Source organism: Schistocerca americana, chromosome 9 (genome assembly GCF_021461395.2).
Source record: "Schistocerca americana isolate TAMUIC-IGC-003095 chromosome 9, iqSchAmer2.1, whole genome shotgun sequence".
In the NCBI taxonomy this organism is placed as follows: Eukaryota; Metazoa; Arthropoda; class Insecta; order Orthoptera; family Acrididae; genus Schistocerca; species Schistocerca americana.
Genome location: NC_060127.1, coordinates 45217229 through 45244324, shown reverse-complemented (window position 1 = coordinate 45244324; position 27096 = coordinate 45217229). Strand labels below are relative to the sequence as shown.

The 27096-nt window shown below is 39.1% G+C and overlaps 1 protein-coding gene across 7 annotated transcripts in view; it reads left to right on the top strand.

Annotated features, from left to right (window-relative positions):
• The window catches only part of LOC124550890 (zinc finger protein 501-like), a 601755-nt gene that overhangs the window by 67603 nt on the left and 507056 nt on the right, over positions 1-27096 (top strand). For all 7 annotated transcript variants that reach the window (XM_047125661.1, XM_047125666.1, XM_047125665.1 and 4 more), the window contains exon 4: positions 5944-6012. In XM_047125661.1, the coding sequence (XP_046981617.1) occupies positions 5944-6012 (69 nt within the window). The remainder of the gene's footprint in view (positions 1-5943; positions 6013-27096) is intronic.

The window sequence follows — 27096 nt, the reverse complement described above, 5'->3', positions numbered from 1 at the left end:
GCGGAAGACACAAAATCAGCGCGTTTAGCGCGTGTTCGCTGCTTACGACAACTCGTGGGTTGGGCGGGTGGAACAACAACTCCCGCTTCACTTGCAGTCTGTACATTACGTTTTACAGCGTTTGAATTACGCTTGGGTCGCATAGCAGAAGGCTGGGTGGGTGGCTCATTGCGAACAAGTTTATTACCCACACGAACCATGGAAGAGTCTTTAAATGCAACCTTCTGGGTGGGCTGGCTTTGAAGAACATGAATATCCATGGGCTGGGCAGCACTAGAATTGTTCTTGCGTTTACGCAAACAAACAGTCTGGACGTGTCCTTTCCTTTGACAAAAGTGACAAACCGCATTTCTTAATGGGCAACGTTCACGAGGATGAGCAAGAACACACTTAGGGCAAGACTTAACTCTATCATTTTGCACACGCGGCTGACGAATGTGTTTAACATGACGCGGCCGGCTAGTGTTTACAGTCTGACTCTGCCGGTGGGGCCGCGGGCGTGACATAACTTGCTTAGCACAGGCAATTTGAGAAATACATGGCTGATCTAACTCACACTCAGCATAGTCAAAAGTATCTTGGGCTTCAATGATGTTCATCACAGTCTCTAATGACGGGTCAGGCAACTTTAAGATAGCAGCACGAATACGAGAATCTGCAATGTTTTGAGTAATAGCGTCTCGTAACATGACATCACTGTAGGAAGCTCCACACACACAATTAAATCGGCACTGACGGGTGAGGCCCCGTAAATCTGTTAACCACTGATAATTAGATTGATGTGGCAGTTTCTTTAATCTGAAGAACTTGAATCTGGCTGCTGCCACATGAACTCGCGACTCGAAATACTCAGCAAGCTTGTTAACAACAACGTCATAGTCTAAAGCTTCTGGCTTGGATTCCGGGAACAACTTACAAAGTAGTCGATAGACTTCCACGCCTGCAGTGGAAATTAAATAAAGCTGCCGCTCAGTACCCGTGATTTTGTAGACTGTCATGTGCGCCTGCAACTGCGCGAAATATTCTCGCCATTCTTCTCTTGATGCATCAAAAGCACGGAAAGGTGGTGCTGCCTGTGCTTGTTCCTTTTGTGTTGGAGGATTAGCCACTTGTTTGGCGATTGCTTCCACCAGACTTTGTATTTGCTGACTCTGTAACAAGATCAACTGTTGTAATTCAGCAGACATAGTGAACACAGAATAAACCAGCCCCCAAAATTTTATCGCTATAATTAGTATAACCAGAAACAAGTTGAACCAGCCCTGCACACGAGTTCGGAAGTTCTCGTCGCCAGTTTTGTGGCGGCGTTCGTAGCGACAAGCAATTCGCTGTAGAAACGGCTTACGAAGTCACCGCCACACTTTTAATAGTGGGCCGACTGGTCCGCTGGAACCGTGAACAGAAAGATGAAAACCCAAACACTCTGATTAAATAAAAGTCGGTACTTATCTTTATTAACGAAGATACAGAAACACAGTAGTGAACTCCGTGTCTACAGAAATCTGTCTAGTTCGAGTCGGAGCGGCTAGATCAGCGTCGGCTGACGACAAACAACAACTCTGCTGCGATGAACACACAATTGACTAGCAAGTACACAATTCGGTGGCGAGTATGCAGCTGAGCGGCGAATACAGAACTGTCCTAGCGCTCGCGACTCCAGCGCTTAAGAAACCAGAAGCCAACGGTGGCGCGCGCAGACTTGCGGCGATTTCCTGTCTCGCTGGCACTGCTTATGCGGACGGCGTCCGGACTTTGATGCTCGGGTGGCATTACTGGTTAGGATATAACACATACCTCTGCTGCTTTTACTCCTACCTAGGATTTACCCTTATTGCAGATACTTTTATCAGTTCCTGTATCAGTGTTATAACTTTGTTCCCCTTGAATAGTAAAATGCTCTGACATTTCGGTTTTTTGTAATTAATATCCTTTTTGAAGGCTGGAACTGAAAGTGCCTTGCAGAAGAAGGTTTCTTGGGATCTTTAACAGACAACCATCAATCAGCAACATGTACACCTGATCCAAGTCCCAAAGTTTCCAATAATGTAATAATAATCACTAGGGTTCAAGATCCAGCCAACCAGGTGTTACTCAGTAATTTTTATTTGTGCCAAAATACAACTTGACCGGTATACCAGTTGAAAAATATAAAATACAGAAAGCTGAACAAAATAAAATCACTTTTACCTCAAAAGAGAAACAAATGTTCTTTTTAAAATGTATTCTAAATATGATTTGACAAGCACATTGAAATAATGGGCTTTGGAAATGTATCTTTCTCAAAGCATTAAACAGGCAATGAATGTATTGGTTTTAGGTCCTATATTGTTGTCAGCATTTAACATCTACCAGAACTGAGGCCATCATGGATATAATGGAGGCTGGAACTTTGGAGTTACTTTTATAACAGAAATAGCAACTTACGTTCTAAACCATATAGCTCGAAGTGTGCTGTTTCAACATATAAAAATGTTAATATTGAAGAACAAGGGATATAAAGAGTTTAGGAAACAGGTGACTCAAAATCTGATCTTAGCTGTGACTCATTAAACCTGCAGTAAAAGGTTGCTGTATTATTTTGTTTCATGAAGTGCACAACTTTTCTCGGTTTGTACAAGATTGAGAATTTTTTGAGATGTGACTGGATGTTGCTACAGTTTTTATCAAATGACTCTTTTTGGTAGAGTTGCCTGTTATTACCAACAAGTTCACTCTGCAGCTAATTCTATCCGTTAAACTGTTGTTGTATAATGTGATCAGTGCTAAGTCTAGTACATGCCCCTGAGTACAAGATAGATAAAATTCAGTGCCTGTAAGTGATTCTTCCTGCAGGGTAACATTCTGTGTTATGAGTATCACACCTATAGCTATGGATCCATGAAAATGTACCTACTGAATCAAAAACTTCTAAAACGTGTGGACATAGCGAATCTGAGTCATCAACTGCACCCATGGATCTAACAGTGGAGGTGCCCCAATGCTACTAGTTAAAACAGAGGAAAAATGATTGTAAAATACAGATATTTGTCTGCTGTGCTCCCCAACAAGGTCATTTATCTGTAAAACTGTCCATTTGGGCACAACAGATGGTTGAAGGTTAATAAATGTAAAGACTACCTAAGCCCAAGTCACTGAAGAAACTGAGCTGTGTAGCAGGCAGCTATGCCCAGCAGCTTTACAACAGTCTTAGGAGGTATTATTTGGAAAAAAACTTAACAATACATATTAATGCATGTGGTACTTAGAATCATATATCATAAAATGTAAGGGGCAGTCAAAATGTTTTTATTTGAGGGTGCTGCTGCAGTATACATGTGACATTGCACATCTTCATTGTGGTTATATAACCACTGACGTATAGGCAGGTGGTTAGTGTGGCATTCGTATCTTTCTGACACATGTGCGGTAAATACGAAAAAGTGATCTGTGGGTATGTTGTTACCTAATGTGTGCAAACAGGATCGAGGTGCACAGAGGTTATGTCGACTCGAGCGGGGGACACTTGGGAATCCACCCTATAGTCCTGATCTCTCCCTGTGCAATAATTGTGTATTCAAATCCATAAGAAAACCTCGAAAGGATGACAATTCCTGTTGGGTGACAGTGTGCAGCAGGCAGTTATGGATTTCTTCACGCAGCAAGACGGTGTTTTACCAAACAGATATGTTCCACGTGGTGTGTCGGTGCAATGATTGCCTCAGTGCTCGTGACAATTTTGCCCAAGTGGCATTCCAGTTGTGAACTGTACAACCCTCAGATGGAAACTTTATGATCATCTCGTATGTTAGCTGCAGTTTTGTACATTCATCCCTTATTTTTCATCAGACTGCAAATGTGCTGTTTTGATTAAGTTATTAAAACACAGCAGATTAGAATAGGTCATGGTGCTGTGCTACACATGTTAGCCCTGTATTTAGCCATATTTGTAATTTTTCCTTTAGGAATGGTCAATTTCCTGAGCAATTAAAGTACTCAGTAGTAAATCCGGTTTATAAAAAGGGAGAAAGGGATAATGTAGATAATTTTAGACCTATTTCTATGCCATCAGTGTTTGCAAAAGTTATCAAAAAGGTTGTGTATGTAAGGTTAATTGATCATTTTATATCACACGATTTGCTATCAAATGTACAGTTCGGCTTTAGAAGTCGTTTGACAACTGAAAATGCTATATTCTCTTTTCCCTGTGAGGTACTGGATGGGCTAAACAAAACGTTTTGAATGCTTGGCGTATTTTTTGATTTAACAAAGGCATTTGACTGAGTTGATCTCACAATATTGCTCCAGAAGTTGGACAATTACGGAATAAGAGGAGTAGCTCACAATTGGTTTACCTCTCACTTGATCATTTTATATCACACGATTTGCTATCAAATGTACAGTTCGGATTTAGAAGTCGTTTGACAACTGAAAATGCTATATTCTCTTTTCCCTGTGAGGTACTGGATGGGCTAAACAAAACGTTTCGAATGCTTGGCGTATTTTTTGATTTAACAAAGGCATTTGACTGAGTTGATCTCACAATATTGCTCCAGAAGTTGGACAATTACGGAATAAGAGGAGTAGCTCACAATTGGTTTACCTCTCACTTTAGCAACAGGCAGCAAAAGGTCATTATTCACAATGTTGATAACGGCTGTGATGTGGGATCTGAGTGGGGTACTGTCAAGTGGGAGGTGCCCCAGGGATCAGTGTTGGGGCCGCTCCTGTTCCTTATTTATATAAATGATATGCCCTCTAGTATTATGGGTAACTCTAAAATATTTCTGTTTGCTGATGACACTAGCTTGGTAGTAAAGGATGTGTGCAACATTTACTCAGTTTCAAGTAGTGCAGTACATGATCTCAGTTCATGGCTTGTAGAAAATAAACTAACGTTAAATCACAGTAAGACTCAGTTTTTACAGTTTCTAACACACAATTCAACAAAACCTGACGTTTTTATCTCACAGAATGGGCATATGAGTAGTGAAACTGAACAGTTCAAATTTCTAGGTGTTCAGATAGATAGTAAGCTGTCGTGGAAAGCCCACGTTCAGGATCTTGTTCAAAGACTTAATACTGCCATTTTCACTATTCGAATGGTATCAAAAGTGAGTGATACTTCAACATGTAAATTAGTCTACTTTGGTTATTTTCATTCACTTATGTCGTATGGTATTATGTTTTGGGGTAACTCTTCCCATTGTAGAAGGATATTTTAGGCTCAGAAATGGGCGGTTTGGGCAATAAGTGGTGTGAGTTCACGAACCTCTTGTTGATCTCTGTTCACAAGTCTGGGTATTTTGACATTGGCCTCTCAATATGTATATTCCTTATTGTCGTTTCTTGTTACCAATATTAGTTTATTTCCAAGAATAAGCAGCTTTCACTCAGTTAATACACGGCAGAAATCAAACCTCCATTTGGATCGGACTTCCTTAACTCTTGTGCAAAAAGGTGTGCAGTATACTGCTGCATCCATTTTCAATAAACTGCCACTCGAATTCAAAAATCTTAGCAGTAATCCACGCGCTTTCAAATTGAAACTGAAGAGTTTCCTCATGTGTCACTCCTTCTATTCTGTCGAGGAGTTCCTTGAAAAATTAAGCTGATTCTTATTGTATTGCTGATAGTGTTTACTTAAACTTATGGACTGACCTTTTTTCAGGTTCATGAACATTTATTTTTATCTGTTATTACTTTTATGTTGTATGTTCATGTAGTGACACGTTCCATGACCTTGGAGATTTGCTCCTCAATTTGGTCCTACGAAACTTGACGTGTAAATAAATAAATAAAATAAAATCACCCAATCACAAAGTTCGAGTTATGTGGATTTGAGTTCTGCTGTAGCAAAAACTTTCAGTTGTCACAATATATTCATTTGTGTTATGGAGACTGCTTTTATATGTGCTTCTTGTAATGTGGATGTCATCTGTACTCAACTCATTTCCTTTGTTTCAGGTGGAGGCTGAACCACACACATTTCCTAAGCAAGAGATAGAGTACATATCTGTTAAACAAGAACCTCCGGTAAGTACTAAAATTCATCTGTCTTCACATCCAAACATATGCTCTGCAAGCCACTGTGCAAAACATGAGAACACCAAGGCACTTTCTCTGAAAGGGTGCATTTGATATCCTTCCTTGTCCTTGTCCTGTGTTCCATCGTAATATCCTGTTGTTGAAAAAATGTTAAGCCTTAATCCACCTTCCTTCTGTTGAACTTGTAACCTCCCCCCCACTTATCACCCTAAATGACAGTGAAAAATTAAACCGCATGTACCTAATGGAAATTTGGAAAAAGCAATCGTCACCGAAGTTAATCTATTGGTAAAGAGGGAGGAAGGGTTACATCTAAATGAAAGGATAAATGCAAATGAAATTGGTGGAAATTAATTGAGAAAGGGTACAGTTAATAAAGAAAGTAAGTGTGTGGTCGTTACATAAATAATTAACTGGCATTAATTAGATATTTGAGATTTGGGGAAAATTACGGTCGTCACTCCTGTGGACAACTACTATAATAACTGAAAAAGAAAGGTTAATGCACATATAATTAGCACTAAAAGTGTGGCAACTGAAGGTTGACACGTGTTGTGTGAAAATTGAATGTTTGTCAGATGTAATAAATTTCGCTACACTGACTTAATTTAGCAAAATAATTAACAAAACCGGAAAATTGAAAGTTAATTTAGTGACTTAAATTAATAGTGAACTTTGCTTCTGAAGCACTACGAAATTAAATAAAATAAGGTTAGTCGTGGGCTACCTCAACAATCATCTCAAGAGCTACTTGAATCTACGAAATTTAGAAATAAGAGTTTTAACTTTGAACTTGAATTAAATGATTTTGAACAATTAACAATAGTAAAATTTAGCATGTACCAAGCTGAGCTGCAGTCACAGGTAAGCTAAAATATGGTAACAAAACTCGCACTCTTAATTTGTGCTTGTGTAATCTAAATATTGTAGCCAGCTATGAATACTGTAACTGAACTTTGAAATTAAAGCAGTGAAATGGAATGATATTACTTTAATGCGGGCGTTTGAATTTCAACGACACTTGAGTTCATTTCGGAAAAGGAATGTGCGGAATGTTTTAAATTTACGGTACCCTGGTCGATGGATAGGATTCAGCGGACCAATTCAGTGGCGTCCACGTTCACCAGACCTAACATCTTCTGATTTTTTCTTGTGGGGTTATTTAAAAAAATATTGTTTATGAAAGACAGCCCACAACCCAAAATGATATGGAGGAACATATTCAAAGAGCATGTGCAGCTATACCACGGGATGTGCTACTCAAAACTGTGGACAACTTTCGCAGACAATTTACTACATACATTGAAGCAAATAAGGATAATTTTAAACAATTTCTTTGTGGCTAATTTCATTAATTAAGCACCCCAAATTGTGAGAGGCAAGGGGACTCACTAATGAAGCACACCATGCGAACATCATTCTACTACGACCACATCGTTGTTTCTGGGTAACGCTTAAAGTAGGATACAGTACATTTTGTACAAAAATAGCTTAATTTGGCATAACGAAAAAATTGGTGCACATATTGTATCGATTTGATGCATCTTTCTCAGATAATTGTAAATAAATCAGAGTTCTTCCTCAATTTTACTTTTTTCTTGATTTCAGCGCCATCTGTCAATAGTTTTAAAAAATGTTTCAGACAAAACTTGATTGCTTTTTTATGGAGAATCCTAATCTGCAGTAAGAAATGGGTGTTTACATTTGAGATTTAAAAGTAACCCTCCCCCCTCCCCCCCTTCCACCTCACCCAAAGCAAGGGGGCGGGGGCTGGGCGTCACGTGTAGTATCATTTGATGTCACCCTCTGAGCTTACAAACTTGTGTTACCCACTACTTTTACCCGATGTATAGTTTTTGAGATAATCTCATCCAAAACTTCAGATGGACCACCCTGTATAAGAAGGGTAAGGGACCAACAGAGTTGCAGACCAATATTCCTAATTTCGATTTTCTGCAGAATCCTTGAACATATTCTCAGTTCAATATAATAAACTTTGTTGAGACTAAGAAGCTTATGTCCACATATCAGCATGGTTTCAGAAAGCATCACTTCTTTGAAACTCAGCTTGCTCTTTCCCCACATGATAAACTGTAAACAATGGATGAAGGGCAACAGGCAGATTTCATATTTCGATTTCCAGAAAGCATTTGACACTGTGCCCCATTTGCAGGCTGTTAACAAAGTTACGAGCATATGGAATAAGTTCACAGATATGTGAGTGGCTCAAAAATTCTTAAATAATAGAACCCAGTATGTTGTCCTCATTGGCGAGTGTTCATCAGCGACTAGGCTATCAACAGGAGTGTTTATAATAAAACAGAAAAATACTTACATATCAGCAGCTAAATCATTGGTTAGGAGCTGTCTTTCAGTATTTATTCTGACTATTTTCATTTCTTTCACTTTTGTAGCAGGTTTGAGGGTATTTTCTCTTAAATGTTCTTCAAAAGTTGAATGTCCTGTCCCATATTTCCATGCTCAGATAGGTTCTGTGTACCGTGTGTCAAATGTTCTGCTGGTTTGTCCTACTTATCTTCCATCATATGTTGCATTGTAATTAGGATATTCCTATTTTCTGGTAGATGTCAGTATCTTTTGTTATTTTTGGAATATACGTTTGGATTGAACTGTCTGTTTTATATGCTATGTTTATGCCTTGTCTTTTGAATATGTTTGTTATTTAATCTGTGTGTTTGTGCTTGTAGGTCATCATGTACCATCTTGAACCTTCTTTCCTGTTTTCATGTATTTTTTGTGTCATTGTTGTTCTGTTGCTGTGTATGCTTGTTTGTGTGGTATTTTGTTGTGGTGTTGTTTTTTGCTGAATGTGTGTCATATTTATTGACTGTTTATGGTGTTTGATTTTTTTGTTTAATTTTGTTGCTAGATACTACTGCACCCACTGTTTGCTGCTATTTGTGAGATGATGTCTAGTTCTTACTGGTAGTTTTCTATGCTGAGTTGTACTGTATTAAGTCTACAAAGCATGTATCTGAATATTGATTGCTTCTGTGAGTATGGGTGATTTGAAGTCTAACACATGATAGTGTCCATTCTTGCAGGTTTATGGTGAATTTCAAAGCTATGCTGATTGTTTTCTTTTTTATGGTTATCCTAAGAAGTTTATTTGGTTGTCATGTTCTTTTTCCATTGCTACTCTTATCTTTGTATGTACTGTGCTTATATCTGCAAGCAACTGATAAATTTTTGTGGAGGTTCATCAATTAGATGATGGATATCACCTGTGCATCTAATCCAATAAAGTGTGTTGTAACTCTTTGTGAATATGTTTCTAAAAATCAGGTTTTCTAGGTGGTTTGTGAAAGTGTTGGGTAGGGCACCTGACGGTGGGGATGCCATTGGTAGTCTATCTTCTTGTAAATAGTATTCACTATTAAACCGAAGGTAGTTCTGTTCACTTATCAGTTCAGAAATTTGTGTATTTCTGTGATTTGTTCATCTGGTAGTTGGCTGTTATATTTCAGGGTTTGTTCTATGATGTTCATTGTTTCTGCTACTGATAAGTTAAAGTACATATTTTTATGTCAAAAGACAGTACACCCACTGAAGGTACCTTGTAACTATGGTGAAACATATCTGGGTGCACAATATAAATAAATAAATTTAAAAAAAAAACCTTAATATGCAGCATGCAAAAGGCATTTTTCTTTTGAACTACAGTAATTTATTTTATACATTTAATTTTTCGTATCATCATTTATTATTCATTAACTTTGAGATTTTAATTTCTCTTTCAAAATCAAATAACCATATTAATCAATATTTCAACAAAACATAAAAATTATTTTCCTCTCCAAAAACTTAACCAAACTACAAGTACCCCTCTACAGAAAATCCTCCTAGATGTGGTTATATGTTAAAACTTCCACATAAAATTTACTTTATTAATGTACAAAACTTGTAGATGTACATAAAATTTCTCTAAATATTATCCAATCCAACAGGTTTTTTTATGTAATCCATTTCTGGTTCATAAAGGCTTATCAAAATTTGAACACTGTTTGCGTATGGACATTGTTTTACTCGAACATGGCTCTTGTAGTGCAGAGATCTAGGAGTTTTATGCTTTTTTTTTTTTTTTTTTTTTTTTTTTTTTTTTTTTTTTTAACTATACAACTAACAACAATGTTACTTGCCCTGATAGCCCCTATGAAGCATAAGTGTCTACCAAAATAGGCTTACCCAGTCATGGGGGATACCTCTAGTTCCCTTACGCAGGCATAAAACATTGACTGACCTCATAAATATGAACAATTCCTCTTGTAGTTGCCACCTCTTCAAATCTGTAATACATACAACTCTTTTTAGGGTAATTTAAAATAAAATTCTTTCATTGACCATTATAATATTTTATGCTAAGACTACATTTGAATCTCAATATTAATTGACATTATATAACACTCTTTCTAATGCTACCCCTTGACTAGGACACACAAAGAAACAGTCTGCCATCAGCATGCTGCTCTATTAATTAATTACTGCCACATTTTCTCCACTATGACTAAGCATAAATAGGTGTTTGTCTCTCAATCCCCAAAATGTTAGAGAAACACTGTTTTATTTTCTGATTACAATGCACCCAGAATGTTACTTCCTTGCAGGTTCCAATATGCTGTGAAAAGTTTCGTAGAATTAGACAAATTTGAATTTAAATTCACCAAAGACAGAATCTAACAGTTGGGAGAGTACTGCCGTCCCCTGTAGCCAACCCAAACTGTACACGGTTAAATTCGTACAGATTGTAATCGGTGCAGAAAGCCGTTAATGGTTTAGACTCCTCATGCAATGGGATTTGATAATAGGCTTGGTTTAAATCCAATACGGAAAAGACCTAAGCTTCCGAAAACCAAATAAAACAAGTCTGCAAGTCCGGTAAGGACGCTGATTCTAACACCACCTTTTGGTTTAACAACCGGTAGTCTACCACCGGCCTAAACCCCCTATTATTAGGCTTTGGCACCAAAAAAATTGGCAAGGCATATGGCGACACTGATGTCCAACAACCCCTTCCTCTAACAACTTACTTACACTGTTAGATAACTCCCTCACCTTAGGAGGGGATAGCCAGTAAGGTGACTGTCTAACAGGGTTCGAATCCCTGAGCCTTATCTTATAACACAGCTGATGTGTCACTCCTAAATTTTCGGACAGAACGTCAGGGAACTGGTGAAGCACATCTAAAAGCTTGCTAGCCTGCTCACAGGAAAGATGTCAAAGATCAAAATCGGAACCCTCTTCCTGCACATGGTACACACTACTTACCTTCTCCTGATCACATAGCTGAAACTTTATCCCCGGACAAAAATTAAAGGAAAATTTCTTTCGTGCATGATTTAATACACAACCCATTTTAACAAGAAAATCATATCCAAGCAAAACAGATACGGACAAGCCCTGAATAATTAAAAACCACCAAGGCCACGAAAATACACCAATCTTTAATTTACACTTTATACTACCCACAACATTTAAATGTTCGTTAGCCACAGATCTACAATCACTTTCGGTCATTTGTAAGGGTGGTAAACTGGCACGAGTCTTATTATCCATATACCACTTATAATCTAGGATGGATACACTACTCCCAGAGTCCAGCAACCCCTGCACCAGCTCCAAACCCACAGACACCCAAGCAAACGGGAAGCGAGAAGTATTACCTGCACATACCATACGACACCCGCAGGGAGGCCGAACTCCCTTCAATTCCCGGGTAGCCTTCTGGCGTCAACTATTATGATCACGCGGTTTAGGGCAACTACGTACAAGGTGTGCAAAACTCCCACATCTAAAATAGTGCACAGACAGACCTTGACTCTGCGAAAATCCCTTTTTAAATTCCTGTCTTTTAAGGTTGGTATCAGGTGTTCGCTCTCTTTTGCACTTACTATCACACTGCTGCACATTTTCTGTTCCCACTACCAATCTATCTAAATCATGAAATGACGACGGCTTATCTGCAAAGATCACTTGAGACCGATCTGGACGCATACCTTCAAGCAGGCTACTCACAGCATCTACCTCGGTTACTTCAATGCATAGGGCTATCATAGCTGTTCTGACCCTATTGACATATTCAGACAATGACTCATCATTATCCTGAACATGATAAAAATAATCGTCCACAAGATCCTTGTACCTTCGTTCACGTAACAACTCCTTCAAAATTGTGTGACGTAGACAAAACAAAGAACCACCTTGGCTTAACAATTCACTAATTACTCGACTTAGCTGTCCTTCAGCCAATGGATAAATTAACCGACAAATTAATCCTTCCGAGACTTAACAATCAACCATAATAGCTCTTTTGTACTATTAACATCCTTTACAGATAAGCTACATACTCCCTGAAGTAGTGGTAACACGGAATTCGGCAGTTTACTAAACTGTTCCGAACTCTGGACTGCAGTATTCAGACTGCCCCTTCTACCTTCCTCTACGCCTTGCTTCCCTTCGCCTTCCTGCCATTTATAAGTAAATAGGATCCTTTGCAGTGAAATTAATTCTTGTTGCAACACCCGTATATCATTCAGAAATTTATTGCCTTCACAAACAAGCTGAATATCACTAACTCGATTAGCCATGTGATCCACCAGAGCATGTAACCATAACAATTGTGCTTGGGAGGGACTAGAACCTTCTAAAACCTCAATGCCTTCTTTTACAACACCCAATAAGGAAAGACATGCGGCGCATGCGGTACTCACCTCGCCTACTGGACCGGCAGTGATTTTTACAAGCTTGTGTAATATACCTCGCAACCGCTGGCTCAATTTGGCCACGCTGCCCTCGTCTCCTTCGCCTCTTAATCGAAGTTCATACCGCAGTGGTTCTTTTCTTAGATACTTTAAGCCCAACACACTGCGAACTGCCATGGCACGGGAGCTGGAAACACTCAGGGAATTTTAAACAAGGCCCTCAACCCAATATAATTCTATTACTTATACAGTTAACAAAGCACCAAGGAATATAATGCAAACAGAGGAAGCACGCTCTGCTACCATTTGTAGCGGTGACTTAAAATCTTTAGAACAGGCTGTCACTTTTGATCAAGGAAGGACTAGGCCCAAGTTTGCACATATAATAAATTTTATTATAGTGTAGTTCCTCAGCACATGTTCACATTCCTTGGTACTCAAAAAAATATGCTGTACAATTTACATTCATTACACTCTTTATCCTTTAGCAAACAAATTTTAAAATAAATACGATCACTATCAAGTTCTCTTTAAACCATTTCAGTAACACCAAAAATTTAAGCAAAGGCTTTCGAAGTGAACTCAGAAAAAACTCGCCTCACAACCAGGCTAAAGTTTACCTTTCCCTCAAATAAAATATACTGAAAAACTCAACATTAAAAAGACACAAGCATAATTGCATTTAAAAAAAATATTTACCCAATTAATAAAATTATTGAACGTTCAACATTATCTTAGCAAACCTTGAACAAAGCAAAATTTCTGCAAGCTTAATTACCACACATTCAAGCATAAGCTACTCATACAATTATAGCTCAATAAGAGTGCTAAATTACAGGAAGAAAATAGAATTTAGAATTTTACAGTCCTGCTCTGGACACATGCCCCTCTTGCTCTCCGAGCGGACCCACACGACCCGCGTACTCCTCCGGGCCAAGGTACATAAACATTGAAACCAGAGCAAGAAAGCCTTCTAGAACACACAGAAATCTGCTATTAGAAACATTTCTACCCACGACCTTATAAATACGTTACAGTCTTTAACATGCAAACAAAACACAATAAAATAGTGGCCATGCAATTAAGAAAATAACCCCGCAACTTAATTACGAGTAAAAAACCTTAACAATTACACGTCTCTCTTTTACTATTGTAAAGGACATTCACTGATATACACATACGAAAACCAAAATGCCTCTTTTGCAACAAATTAGCATGTCCCGGCTTAGTCGAATATTAATTAACGACAAGTAATGAGCAGCACCAGTATCATAATCTGAATCTGAACTGAGAAAGTTTTTATACAACGAACGAACCTGCGCAGTTCTTTAATTTTTGCGATAACCATAGTTATCGTTGGAATGATGCTCACTAGAAAGATTATCGGTAAGACTGAAACTCCAGCAGATAGAAATGGAGTCCCAAAACCAACGCCTGAGGGCCGGAGAGCAGATCAGCATCGGGTGTTAACACCAAGGCAGCCCACCCATCACTCACCTCTCTCGCACACTGTGCTCCAGCCGCAGCGCACGACAGTTGCTCCTCCTGGACGCTCAGTTCCATCTGCCTCCCTGCTTGCCTCGGAAATGCGCTATATACCCAGCCAGCGCGAGAGAAAATTGATACTTGGTAGCTTACGTAGTCTTTGAACCAGAGGAGATAGATTCTATTACCTTGATGTGAACACATCATCTGTTTTAGCAAATCTATTATTTGTTTGTGAAGTTGTCTAATACCATTTGAATAAATGCTTCCATAATAATTGTAGTAGTCATCAATCTCAAGTTAAATTTCATTTGAAACTACTGCAGTACTGAAATTTCTTATCTGATTCACAAATGCCTTTATGGCCACAAATCACATCACTTCGCTCAAGGTTATGGTGATCCTATTCTACAAGGACTTGTGCATGAGAGGTCTGGAACTGGCAATGGATACTTCTGTGCAATACATTTTTGATTTGTGCGATTTCGACCATATCACTCCTGCCTGTGAACAGCTATCATACCCAAATGCCAGTAAGCATAGAGATAATCAAACCCTGTGTTTGCTCTATCATCTTCTTAATTATTGCACTACTTCTTATTTATCTTCAACCTGTACTATCTGAACAGCACAGCAGAAACACTTGTTCTCAGCAAAGCTAAGTGCTCTTTGTGCTGCTACACAACACTGCCATGTATTCTCAACCATACTGTGCAAGGTGTTGCAGTGGTTAACAAACTGGACTTCCATTTGTCAGGATGATGGTTCAAACCCATCTCCAGCCATCCAGATTTAGGTTTTCTACGATTTCCCTAAATCATTTCAGACAAATGGTGGAATGGTTGCTTTGAAAGGGCACAGCCAATATCCTTCCCCATCCTTGACACAATCCGAGCTTGTGATCCATCTCTAATGACCTTAATGTCATCAGGACGTTAAACCCAATCTTCCTTCTTTACTCTAAATCATCATCTGAACCAGGAATGTGACTTTAAAATAACCTTCCTCAAAGTACTAGAGAAATTAAAATCTTTTCAAAACTTTGATAGACAGCTAATGACACATCATATATTGCAATTGCTATCTCTTCCATGTGCCTGTCTGCAGTTTACTCTTGTCAATTCTCCCTCCCCAGCCACTTTTCCCTCACGCTTTTCTGCAGAGTGCTCTGTTGAATAGCCACTTCCCTGACAGCCACTGTCATTTTAATTTTAATTTTAATTTTGTACTCTCATTTTATCCCTTAATGTCTCCATTATTTTATTATTATTAGCATTACTATTATTATTGTTATTATTCATCATCATCATCATCATCATCGGCACAACAGCTATTCGTGAGCCTTGGCCTTCGGTTATTCCATTCTTCCCTGTTTACTACTGAACAACTCCAGTTTTGAATTCCAATTTTCCTTACATCCCCTCTGACATCTTCCTTCCACCTTAGCTCTGGTCATCCTACTTTCCTGGTTCCTTCAGGCCCTGCACTGAATGTCTTCTTAATCATTCTGTCATTTTCTCTCAGTGTGTGTCCTGACAATTCCAGCCTTTTAATCTTAATGTAGCTGACAATGTCTGGTTCAGTATAGAGATTATACAGGGTGAATCACCCAAAACTTGTACCGTCAGTATCGTGGAAATGGAAAGTTCTATTGATGTGCTATTTTGACAGAATGTATCATTAGTCAGGGACTTGTATTGTCAGCCAATCATCAGATTGTAATAATACTTAGAAATCATATTATTTGTGCAAACATACACTGTTTTTAAATGCAGCAGTGCCTGTTGACATTAACAAACTAAAATTAGGGTAAATTAGAATGTCGGGGTGTTTGTTGCAGGAGTCTACTGCAAATAATTTACAAGATATCATATTTTCTGAAGTTTCCACTCAGACTCTTATTTGTGCCATGCACCCTACATAATTAGTTGGTACAATGTTGTTACATTTGTTTACAGTGTGCTTGTGTGTTCCTGCCACTGCCACTGCCACTTCCTAGTCAGTCATTGTGTGACAATCCAAGCAGTAAGTTGTGAGTTGATGATGGGATTTACCAATGCAGAAAAACCCAACGTGCGCATCGAGCATGGAGAGTGTAGAGAGAATGCAGTTCATTATTTTATGTTGTCTGCAGCAAGATAGCCCAATAGACGTCAACCATCTCAGTGACTATTTATCTTCAACCACTTACGTGCAAATGTTAGCGTAATTCTTACCAATGTAACAGAAAGAAACAAGTGACAACAGAAGAGGAGGAAATCAATGTTCTTGATGCTGTCACAGTTGATCCACATGTTAGCTCCCGCACAATCGCATGAGGAAGTGGCATGAGTGAGGCAAGTGTCCTATGCATTCTCCATCAGCATAGGTTCCACCCCTATCACATCTCTCTCCATCAAGATGGAAATGATTATGGCAAATGTGTTAACTTCTGCACACTGGCATTAAGACAGGATACTCCAGATGTATTATGTATCTTGTTTAGTGATGAAACCACATTTACCAATAGTGGCCAGGTACACTGCCGAAACATGTGCCATTGGTCTGTCGATAATCAGGTGGAATGCCAGTGCCCATGGAGTGTAAACATGTGGCGTGGGTAGTGAACCATCAGCTCATACTCATTTTTCGTAGACAGAACACTGAATGTGCACAAGTATCGCAGCCTCCTAACAGACCATCTCCCATGGATATTAGAAGACATTCCTCTGCAGACTAGGAGGAACCTGTGGTACTAACATGATGGCTGTCCAGTCCGTAGTGCATGAAGTACTACAGCATGTCTTCAAAAATTGTCTCCAAATCATTGGATTGGACTCTGAGGATCTGTGCCTTGGCTGACCCATTATCCAGTTTGATGCCTCTAGACTTTTTGCTGTGGGGAAAGCTGAAAGATGCTGTCTACAAGGACATACAAACTACACCCAATGATACACAAAAATTTATTATTGCAGCCTGCTCAGACATCTCCACAGAAATGTTAGCACATGTGCAGCAGTTGTTCCATACTAGACTGGAAGTATGTATTGCCACAACCTGTCTTGGTCAGGTGTCCCATTACTTGTCAGAATCCGCATAACTGGTGTATGCACTTGTGTTGTTCTTTAGTATGTGTTACGACAAGTATTGTACAAGTGTCAATGTGGGAAATTTTCAAAATAAATATGATATCTTGTAAATGACTCGTACTAGAATCCTGCGACAAATACCACTAACATTCTGATTTATCCTACTTTTATTCTGTTAATATCAATAAGCATTGCTCCATTTAAGAAAGTGCATGTTTGTACAAAAATACACTTTCTAAGTATTATTACAATCTGTTGTATGACCAACAATACAAGCCCCTGAATACCAATCCCTTTTGTGAAAACCACACATTAATAGCACTGTCAATTTCTGTAATATTTGTGGTGCAAGTTTGAGGTGTTTTGCCCTGAGTAAGCCATAGTTGAATCTCCTCCTCCAGATACCATTTTCTTCCACTGACCCTAGAATTTGTCTCAAGATCCTCCTTTCAGATATGCCCAGTTACCTTTCACCAAATTTTGTTAATGTCCGTGATTCAGCACCCTATGTTAACATACACCGTACTAAAACTTTATACATCAGAACTTTAGTTGTCCTGAACATCAGCTTAGCTTCCAGATATTTTCTGAGGGCATGGTGCACTTGTTGGTAGACAATATTCATTTTTGGATTTTGGAGCTGACATTGTTTTTACAGTTTACGTCTGATGCACATGGTAAGTGCAACTTTGCACAACATTAAACTTATATAAACCAGTTTTGTAGATGGGGCTCATTTCGATAATCTTTCTTAGTTACGGGCATATACTTAGTTTTCTCTTCATTTATCCATGGGTTCACTTTCTAGCAGCTTTTTCAGACTGGCAAAGTCTTCCTTCATTGCTCTTGATGTTCTTGCAATTATATCAACATCATCTGCATATGCCAGCACATGAACTTATTTATACAGGATATTCCCTCTTGTATAGATGCTCGCACTTCTTATAACCTTCTCGCATTTGAGAGGACGACGGTTCACTCCCGTGTCCGGGCATCCTGATTTAGGTTTTCCGTGATTTCCCTAAATCGCTTAAGGCAAATGCTGGGATGGTTCCTTAGAAACGGCACGGCCGATTTCCTTCCCCATCCTTCCCTAATCTGAGCTTGTGCTCCGTCTCTACTGACCTCATTGTCGACGGGACGTTAAACAGTAATCTCCTTCTCCTCCTCCTCCTCCTCCTTCTCTTCTCTTATAACCTTCTCCAAGGCTATATTAAACAGAAGGCAGGGTAATGCATCTCCTTGTCTTACTCCATTCTTTGTGATCACAGCACTTGATAACGTATTTTGCATTTTAATTTGACTCCAGATATTTTCCGTAGTAGCTTCCACTAAGGCAATCAATGTATTAGGAATGTCTAACTCTTCCATTGCTGTATACAGCTCCATCCTCTCAGTACTGTCATAGGCTGATGTGAGGTCTATAAAGAGATAATGTGTCAGTCCCAAAATCTTTGCATTTTTCCAGTATTTGCCGTATTGTGAAGATGTGATCAACAGTAAGTTGTTCTTTCCTGACAGGACCCACACTGATAGTCGCCAACAGCATTTTCAGCATCAGGTGTAAGCTTATTAAAATGATGTTGCAGAATATTTTATATGCTGTAGATAATAGACAAATTTCCCTGTAGTTATAGCACGGCATAGTATCGCCTTTCTTGTGTATTGTGCATATGATACTTACGATCCAATCATCAGGGTTTCTTTCATACATCCAAAACTTAACTACAAGCTTGTGGAAACATTTGACAATTCCTCTCCTGCATTTTAATGAGTTTTGGTTGTATTGCGAGGTGCATTCAAGTTCTAAGGTCTACGATCTTTTTTCTCCGGACTGGAAAGAGATAGAAACATGCGCATTGTTTTAAAATGAGGCCGCGTTCATTGTCAATACGTCCCAGAGATGGCAGCACCGTACGGCAGATGGAATTTTACCACCAGCGGCGAGAATGAGAACTGTTTTAAATACTTAAAATGGCAACGTTTTCCTTACTTGAGCAGCGTGCACTCATTCGTTTTTTGAATTTGTGTGGTGTGAAACCAATTGAAATTCATCGCCGGCCCGTGTGGCCGAGCGGTTCTAGGCGCTACAGTCTGGAACGGCGCGACCGCTACGGTCGCAGGTTCGAATCCTGCCTCGGGCATGGATGTGTGTGATGTCCTTAGGTTGGTTAGGTTTAAGTAGTTCTAAGTTCTAGGGGACTGATGACCTCAGGAGTTAAGTCCCATAGTGCTAAGAGCCATTTTGAAATTCATCGACAGTTGAAGGAGACATGTGGTGATGGAGTTATGGATGTGTCGAAAGTACGTTCGTGGGTGCGACAGTTTAATGAAGGCAGAACATCGTGTGACAACAAACTGAAACAACCTCGGGCTCGCACAAGCTGGTCTGACGACATGATCGAGGAAGTGGAGAGAACTGTTTTGGGGGATCGCCGAATGACTGTTGAACAGATCGCCTCCAGAGTTGGCATTTCTCTGGGTTCTGTGCACACAATCCTGCATGACGACCTGAAAATGCGAAAAGTGTCATCCAGGTGGATGCCACGAATGCTGACGGACGACCACACGGCTGCCCGTGTGGCACGTTGCCGAGCAATTTTGACGCGCAACGACAGCACAAATGGGACTTTCTTTTCATCGGTTGTGACAATGGATGAGACGTGGATGCCATTTTTCAATACAGAAACAAAGCGCCAGTCAGCTCAATGGAAGCACACAGATTCAACGCCACCAAAAAAATGTTGGGTAACCGCCAGCGCTGAAAAAATGATGGCGTCCATGTTCTGGGACAGCGAGGGCGTAATCCTTACCAATTGCGTTCCAAAGGGCACTACGGTAACAGGTGCATCCTACGAAAATGTTTTGGAGAACAAATTCCTTCCTGCACTGCAACAAAAACGTCCGGGAAGGGCTGCGCGTGTGCTGTTTCACCAAGACAACTCACCTGCACATCGAGCTAACGTTACGCAACAGTTTCTTCGTGATAACAACTTTGAAGTGATTTCTCATGCTCCCTACTCATCTGACCTGGCTCCTAGTGACTTTTGGCTTTTTCCAACAATGAAAGACACTCTCCGTGACCGCACATTCACCAGCCGTGCTGCTATTGCCTCAGCGATTTTCCAGTGGTCAAAACAGACTCCTAAAGAAGCCTTCTCCGCTGCCATGGAATCATGGCGTCAGCGTTGTGAAAAATGTGTACGTCTGCAGGGCAATTACGTCGAGAAGCAACGCCAGTTTCATCGATTTCGGGTGAGTAGTTAATTAGAAAAAAAATAGGAGGCCTTAGAACTTGAATGCACCTCGTATATCCACTCCTGGGGCCTTATCATTCTTCAGCTTCTTGATGGGTGCCTCTACTTCCTCAGAAGTTTTGGTACTGGTTCTTCTGTTTCTGAGTTCCTCATATTTACAGAGGGTAAGATTCCTTGGTTATCAGCTGAACCATCATTCAGCAGTTCATCAGAGTGTTGAGCCAATAACTGCTCAAAATTGAATCATCTGTGTTTGTACATAAATTTGCGCTTTGCACTTGAAATCTGCTAAAAACACTGCCAAGTATCAGGGATTTCCTTAATTTGACTTGACTGCAACAGTGTCTTAGAAGTAAAGAATAAATGTATTAAAATTTCATGCATGGTGTGACAATTTTTCATGTTTCTCAGAGTTTGATGTCATATCTCTTGAATTATGTGTCATAGAATGATGTATTTGTGTAGGTACATTCAGCAGCATGTGTGAATGCTGTCTGAGAAAAATGTTCCAAATAGAGTTACTAGCAAAGGAGTAATAAATTTAAACATCAAGCATGAGGCAGATATTTTTAATGCATCTCAGTGTTTATGATACCATATCTCCTGAATTGTGTATATTACCATGATATACTTTTGCAGGTGCATTTAGTGGCATATGTGGATACTGTCTGCGAAATTTATTGCAAATAGAGTTAGTAACATGGAAGTAACACTTTTAAACATCAGGCATAATGTTGCAGTTTTACATACATCTCATTGTTTATAATATAATATTCCCTCAGCTATATTAGGTAGGTTGTTCTTACTCTCACAACCATTGTTGCCTGACTGTAAGGGATATGTGTACGAAGTTTGATTGAAATTGCTCAAGTTGTGAAGGTGGAGATGTGGGGAAAAAAAGGCATGCACATGAGTGCAACTCCCCCCCCCCCCCCCCCCCCTCACATACACAATTTATTTTTATAATATATATGGATAATAATAATAATAATAATAATGATAATTGTTATCATTATTATTGAGATTGTTGTGTAATAGCTAATCAGAGGGCCTTAAGACCCTAATATGATTAAGTCAAATTACAAATAAACAAGTAATTCAGCTTGTTGTATATTAGATGGAAGGTCATTTACATATAGTTCGAGGTGCTGTAGCAATGTTTTCTTGATCTTTATTTTCCTAGTGGTAGGAATAGACCATTGAAACAGTCCAACAGTCGATCTGTAACTTCCGTATCTTGCTAGGTTCCTAGCTTCTCTTACTTTCCCTCACACTCGCTGTACAATAAAAATGCTGCAAGTGTCCTGCTATTCAGTACCGTTGGACTGTGGCACAGTTTCTTCCCTGCGTATTTCGATCCATTGCATCGAAGATGCTGAAAGAGACTTGTCTTGTGCCAGTGGAATAATACTCAGAGAAGTTAAACTCAGTGTATTTCCTATTATGTACAACTCTAACTTCTCTTAATAAATTGACTATACATGTGTTATATTCCAGTTAGATGTAATCATATGTCTGTTTCACGTGAGACTCTGGACAATAGCACAATAAAATCTGAACATCAATGCATTGGTGATTTCTTTGATGTCATGGAGGTCATCTGTGTTCCATGCCTTTCCCTCAGCCTTTCCCTCATGCCCTCATGGAACAAATGAATCCACTCAGCAGGAAGAAGTGCCAGTTTGCTGCCTGATAGCACAGGATAGGTACAATTCTGATCTGCACAAACACCAAGAAAACCTCCTGAAAGTGGATGCTTCCAACTTACTTACAACATTAACCCACAAATATCTTTAGTTGGCTTATGGAGATCAAGGACGTGGAACATCTCATTCTGTGAATGACTTGTTACACCTCATATTCCCCCACTGAGATGGAAGATTTTATGTCCATGAACTTAATTATGAAAATTTAATGACTTTACAATAAACTTCAATTTTAAAACAGTTGTGTAATGTTATAACGTTACAAAATACTGAGGTTCCTTGCAGTTCAATTCCCTGAGGGATTTTGCATACCAGCTCATATTTAACCAATTTCTTCCCATCACCAGGCTATGTTTGCATCCTGTTCCTATGGGACTCACATACAGTTTTCTATTTCATTGCCGTCTTTGTTTATCATACTATAGTTTCACCTCTGCTCCATCATTCAGACATTTTAATTTTGTGATTACACTTTAGAATTCTTCTTTTGTCTTTATTACACAAGCTACATGGTATCTACTTCCCTTAAAAATGCATATTCTGTCATGCAGAAACGTTTCTGTAGGTTTCTGGAGATATTATACTTAACTAGTATTCATGCTTTCTGTGCTGTACATAAGTGGCACTAGTTTACCGTAATGTTCTCTTTACTCCAGGTTTTCACAAAGGTATTTATGTTTTGTTTGTTCACAGTTTTAAATTACTTAATTTAATTCACTGATTTACCTGAAGAGTAACCTCCTGGATTGGAATCGACAATCTGTTTAACTATTCCTAACCTCAGATACTTGCTATCTTAAACTGCAGAAGAAATTTACTCAAATTTATGAAGTTAAATCAACCAGGTCCATACCACATTACACATCTCTGGAGAACGGTTCTGTAATGTGAACATCCTGTGTGTGTATGTTTACACCTCATTCTAGGAGTGAATACTTCTCACTTATCTTAGCATTTGAGGTACCAGTCACCCTTTTCAACTCTCCCTCCATAAAAGCGGTACAGGCCCTTCCTTTCACGGATCCCCCCAACCAAGGTGTAAGTCACCCTTTCCATAGGTCCACTTACCCCTTATCCTCCTAGCATGCTGCCTTTGGGCGCAAGCACAATCACTTTCCAATTTCTGTATAAAGTATCCTTCCCAGCTTGTACTCTTATAAGTAGAAGAAGACATTACTCCTTTAATGTTGGCCTCTAGTGATCATTGCTGTGTGTACATTCTCATCTTCCTCAGGTCTTGTCTTACATTAATACTTACAGCTCTTAACAGTTCTGTGCTGATTAGTGGTGTAAAATGCTTGGACATTTATAGGTTGGGACATATTCCCAGGATAAATGCCTGGGCAAATGCCCAAAATTCATAAACGTCTGGACATTCATGCATTTTAAAGATTAATTGATTAGCAGCACATATAAAAAAATCTGAACTGATATTGTGTACTGGAAAATGTGTGTTGCAACACTGCTTCTTTGATGGTTGGGTAACCAAGCTGAGAAAGCTGCTTGAGAGTTATGGGAGGGTTATTAGAGGAAATAAACTGGACTGTAAACACAACTGTTTGCATTTTTAAGAGGCCAATTCTTGGAGCATTATTTAATAAGGAAGGAAACAATAGTCAGCTCTTAAAGTAATTTTTTAAATAAAGTATAGTTTATATTAAGTGGCTAGCCTGTAGGTAGTATTTTTACTTGAGCTGTACTACTGCAAAATATTTAACAAATGTTCTCAATCAGTTTCTTGATCTTCATAAGTTGAAGAAGAATCATGAAGTTCTGACTCTGCCTCAGCTCAGCAGTGGATACATATGGGGGGGCACACAGGCCATTCACCCCCTCTTTGAGGGGCCACCCTCATTGCAACCTGCACCGACCCCACCAGTCAGCCCGCACACTATTTGTTTGTTTCTTTTGTCACTCAACTCGACTGAATTGAGTTATCAAATAGTTGTACTTTCCTACGTATAATGTGCGTCCACATCATTATATTTTATACGTTTCTGTCTGGCACATAGATAGCTACCACATACCTACGAGAAAAGTTGCGGCCATTGTAGTGATCCTGATATGTTATGAAGGAGGGTTGACTTAACCCTAGCATTACCAACGTATTTTTTGTTACATGTAATACCAACCGGGGGGGGGGGGGGGGGGGGGGGGGCCTCAAAGGCCCATAAAGAATACCACAATTTTTTTTATCATAAATCAAGTTTATTTACTTCTGATACCTCTAATAACAATTCAAAATGCTTAGACATTGTTTTTGTATACTGGATAATAAAAGAGGTTATTATAATAGGAATAAAATGAACAAATCATGAGATTCAGTTTATATATTTTTTGGAATAATGTTTCAAAATAGTGTTTTCTTATAAAAACGACTTTTTTAATTCGATACACTATATGAAGCAAACAAAATTTACTGTCTCATTCTGCAACGCATTTTTCACACAACACTGTCTTCCTGCAGTGTTTCCCACAGACGTGTTTGTGGCACTGAGAGCAGGTAACAGTTGACTTTCCCAGCTTGTTGTACTTGATCTTTTTAGATGCAGCTTCTTGGCAGCATAGGTGGCACCGTCCACGTGTTCCTGGTTCTGCTGTTGAGGATGATGGTTCTACAGAGCAGCTGAGCTTCCGTTGTGTGATGCTTTCCATTGCCATTATTACTGGCTTCTGAAGTCCATACAAATTTTGTGCCCGTTTATCTACTTGAGATCTTATTAGTTCGAGACCTAAGTTAGTGATAAAAACTCTTCTGCGGTTTAGCAAATTCTTTTTCCAATTCGGAAAGTTGAGGAGGAAGAGTGAATATGCATTTATTGCTGCTATGTCAATGAGTGTGTAGAAGAGGGACAAAGGCCATCTTCTTGTTCCTCTCTTTGTGCTGTAGTGTCTTGCCATCTGGTCTATGGTGTCCACGCCTCCCTTTGTAGAATTATAAAAAAGATTTATGTTAGTCTTTTTTGAGTCTTCATTCAACACCCCTTCTGAGTGATAAGTTGAAAGCATCAACAGCAGTCATTTTGGCTTCTCGCGGACTAGCGTTGATGCAAGAGTAACTGGTGGCCTCTGTGTCTGAGGGTCAGTATAAGCAAAGATGGAAGAGTGTAAACTGCGGCCAGTTGTAGTCTTCAGCTCTTCAGGTATGTGTCGTCTGTTAGACTGTAGGGTGCCAACAAGTGTGAGGTGAAAATCATTCCCTAGAGTCTCAGCAAGCTCCACTGAAGTATAGTACCGATCTGTGGTAACATTACGGCCTGATTTTTCAATAGGTTTTATTAGTCTCTTTACAATTTCCATCGGTCCATTTGAATGCTGTGTATTTCCTGACTTGCCTGTATAGATGTCCATGCTGATCACATATCTAGTCTCAGAATCAGACAGCATTCGAATTAGAATGCCGTATTTTCCAGGTTTTTCTTTTAGAAACACCTTGAATGGACAGCGACCACGGAACAAAGACAACATCTCATCCACTGTTGTATGTAGACCAGGAATGAAATACAATGGAAGTGAAGAATTGAAGCTTTCAAAAATTTCCCTCATTGGAGCAAACTTGTCAGTCTGGCGACGAATTTTTGTGTTCTTATCATCAAACCTCAATATTTTAGTCAATTCGAAAAATCGGGTCCGACTCATTGATCCATAGTACACTTGTCGGCCCTGAAGCAAAGACCATGAATCTTGGACAGGTATCTTATTGTCATGATTTGAACCCATGATTAGCAAGAGTCCTATATAACAAAATAACTCATCTTCATATGTTTGCTGAATACCTAGTCGAGAAGCCTCTTCATTTGAGTGTAGTTTTATTAGATTCATAATTTGAGGTGTAAAAAAGAGCTCTATAGCCTCTTTCGGAGACGCAATTCTTCCTTGTTGTCCTAGCCCCATTCTTTCTCGCACTATATTTTGTACAGAACGCCGATATTGTCGAGATGGCTTCGTAATATACCCTCGTCCACTTTTTGCAATGAATTTATCACATTCCGTATCATTATCATCTGGTGGATTGGCTTCAACCTCATCTTCATTCTCAGACGATGAATCAGTTCTAATTTCTTCCACATCATCATCCACTTCACTTTCCTCTAAATCTGATTCGTTCAAAACTTCTTCTAGCACTCTTTCAATGGAACTATCACGTAAACGATGTCTACTCATGTTGCTGGTTCAACAGCAGCAGAAACACTGAAAATAACAATGGTCCGCTTCATAATAATATGTCTGAAGGCAACAATGCCAAAATTCGTTTCATGGTAAGAATTTGAAATGAGAGACTCAACCTCGTAAATCTTTCCTTGCTATTACCAACGGGTGGGTTTCTAAGGCCCACAGAGAATTAAATCAAGTAAATGAATTTTAATTACATTTTTATTCCGAAATTCTGTAATGACTCAATAGTACATTCAATAATGAACAATTACCTTTGCTTTCAAGTTCATATATCAAAGGGTGTGGATACGACATAGAAAAACTGAGTCAGTGGGCCTACGAGGCCCCCCCGTTGGTAATGCTAGGGTTAATGGCTTAGCTCTGTTGAACTCTCACTCTGGCATTGATCGTCCTATTGACAATGTAATTAACCAATTTGCCAGGAAGAAAAGGCACATAGAATACATTATTTACAGAAGAGAACCACAATAGAAACTATTTTAGATCATAAGATGGCATTGTCTTGTATGTGTGTATAATCTGTTTAAATAAAACTTTTTTAAACTTTGCATGTGACTTAAATTTTTTTATTACAGTAAAAGTAAAGGTAGCTCAAGATATCTTTAGTGCCCCCCTCCTTGAGGTTTTTCTGTATCCGCCACTGCCTCAGATTCTCCTGAAT